This window comes from Hydra vulgaris, chromosome 11 (assembly GCF_038396675.1).
Source record: "Hydra vulgaris chromosome 11, alternate assembly HydraT2T_AEP".
Classification (NCBI taxonomy): Eukaryota; Metazoa; Cnidaria; class Hydrozoa; order Anthoathecata; family Hydridae; genus Hydra; species Hydra vulgaris.
The window spans coordinates 27,155,079-27,157,500 of record NC_088930.1 but is presented as its reverse complement, the minus strand read 5'-3'; the positions used below and the strand labels follow the sequence as shown (position 1 = coordinate 27,157,500).

Genomic DNA, 2,422 nt, shown 5'->3' with positions numbered 1-2,422 from the left:
CAGTCGATGTAGCAGCACTCCCTTGCGGGTCAGGCTATTTGTCAGTCGATGTAGCAGCACTCCCTTGCGAGTCAGGCTATTTGTCAGTCGATGTAGCAGCACTCCCTTGCGAGTCAGGCTATTTGTCAGTCGATGTAGCAGCACTCCCTTGCGAGTCAGGCTATAAGATAGTCGATGTAGCAACACTCCACGCATGATTTACAGTAAAAAAAATAAAAATAAAAACATTTTATTAAAAAAAATAAAAATAAAAACATTTTATTAAAAAAAATAAAAATAAAAACATTGTTTATATTGTTAAAAACATACAAAATGTTATAAAAACATTCAGAATGTTTTTAAAAACATTCTGGTCAATTAAATTTGCGTTTTTGTGGTTTTTTTAAAAAACGATTAATTTGTAATTAAATTAATGGTTTTTACTTTCGTCCAACACGGAAATGTTGGACGAAAGTCAAAAGTAATTAAAAGTGACGTATGTGTTGGCGTAAGAATCACTTTTTTCCTTCCGCTCTTCCTAAAGCCAACAAACTATAGAACTATACGTATATATATATATATATACGTATATATATATATATACGTATATATATATATATATATATATATATATATGTATATATATATACGTATATATATATATATATACGTATATATATATATACGTATATATATATATATATATATATATATATATATATATATATATATATATATATATATATATATATATATATATACGTATATATATATATATATATATATGATTTCAGTGTAGACATCGTGTATAAGAGTGTATGTTATATTAATAAGAAAACATCAAACAATACGAATTCTCTTAATACAAATAATAATTTATTTTGAGAAATTTTCACTGGGTTATGGATACCAGCATCATCAGCTCGTAAAATATTACAAAATTTTTTGAACGTTAAAAAACAGTTTTATAAAAAATTTTTTAACTGACGTCAGCAGTTGAATGGCTTCTTTTTTCGTTACGCAAGAATATAAAAAATGGAGTCCAAAATTTAGTTTTAACAAACTGTCCATTATCTAGATTTATTCCGCCATTCGATGGGAAACATTGGTGCCTCTGTATTTCAAGTGCTTCTCGTACTTTACGGTCGAATTTTTTTGTTTCAACTTTAAGAGTTTTAATTTTCTCCCAATTTATTTTTTCAGAGCAAAACTTGCTATGTGTTGCAATTGCTGACTGATGATGTTTGCCATCATTTAAACTTTTTTGATGTTGTTGAATTCTTGTTTTAATTTGTAATTTTGTTTCTCCAACATATTTTTTCGAGCAATTGCATTCAACTAAATATGTACCAGGCTGGCTATTTAGGGGTAATCTAGATTTGTTTTTACATGTTAATATTGTTCTTAAATTAGGATTTGATTTAAAAACTACTCTATAGCCAACTTTTCGAAATATTTTCCTTAACTTTGGTGATAGTGAAGGTATCCACGGTAATGATACTGTTGGGAAAGCATTGTTCTCGGATTGAATTCTATTATTCATTACGTAGCGTTTTTTCCTAATTTGATTTGCAATACTCTTTAGCTGGCTTTCGGTGTACCCATTTTCATTAAAAACCTGAATAAAAAAGTTTATCTCATTTTTTAAATGTGTAACACTGCATATGGAGTATGCCCTGTGAACATAACCTTTGAATATTGCGCATAAAATTTTGGGGTCGTGATTTGAGTGCGGTTTTATTTGAATATTTGTAATGGCTTCTTTTCTGTAGACTTTAAACTCATACTTACCTTTGCTGTTATTTATTATTGTTATATCTAGGAAATTCAGAGTTTTGTTATGGTTTTCTGTCTCAATTGTGTATTGTATTGCAGGGTGTTGTTTATTTAAAATTATTTTGAATTTCTCTGCTTCTTGGATGTTTGAAAATCTAGCATGGCTGTCATCGACGTATCTTAGATAGGATTTTAAGTCGAGAGGAGGATTTAATGTCTTTGCAATTTTGAAGGCATTTTCTTCGTGATGTTGCAGAAAAGATTCTGCCAATACAACCATGAATGAAAGACCAATAGGACCGGAATTCTCCAATTCATGGATCTCGTTGTTCCACAAAAAATAGCAACGATGTAAACAAAGCTCTATAAGTGTTTTTGTTTCTGATATAGTAAGCTTGGTAGAACATCTGTAGGAATCATCTTTATTTAATTGATCTATAAGAATTAAAGTAGCTTCTTTAAGTGGAATTGATGGATAAAGGTTTATTACATCGAATGAAACTTGAACTTCGTTTTCGTCTACATTCCATGAGTTTGCTTTGTTAATAAAATCAAAAGAATTTTTCAAACGTGTTTTATTTTTATTTAAGATAGGTTGTATTGCTTTAACTAAGTAGTTAGATATTCCATAATTAGGTGTGCCGATAGTTGATATAACTATTCTCAT

General features: G+C 29.0%; 1 protein-coding gene across 1 annotated transcript in view; it reads right to left on the bottom strand.

Moving 5' to 3' along the window:
• LOC136086954 (uncharacterized) overlaps positions 1 to 2,422 on the bottom strand; it is an 8,326-nt gene extending 5,904 nt beyond the window's left edge. The window contains exon 1 of the mRNA XM_065809455.1: positions 1,044 to 2,422. Coding sequence (XP_065665527.1) covers positions 1,044 to 2,422 — 1,379 coding nt within the window. The remainder of the gene's footprint in view (positions 1 to 1,043) is intronic.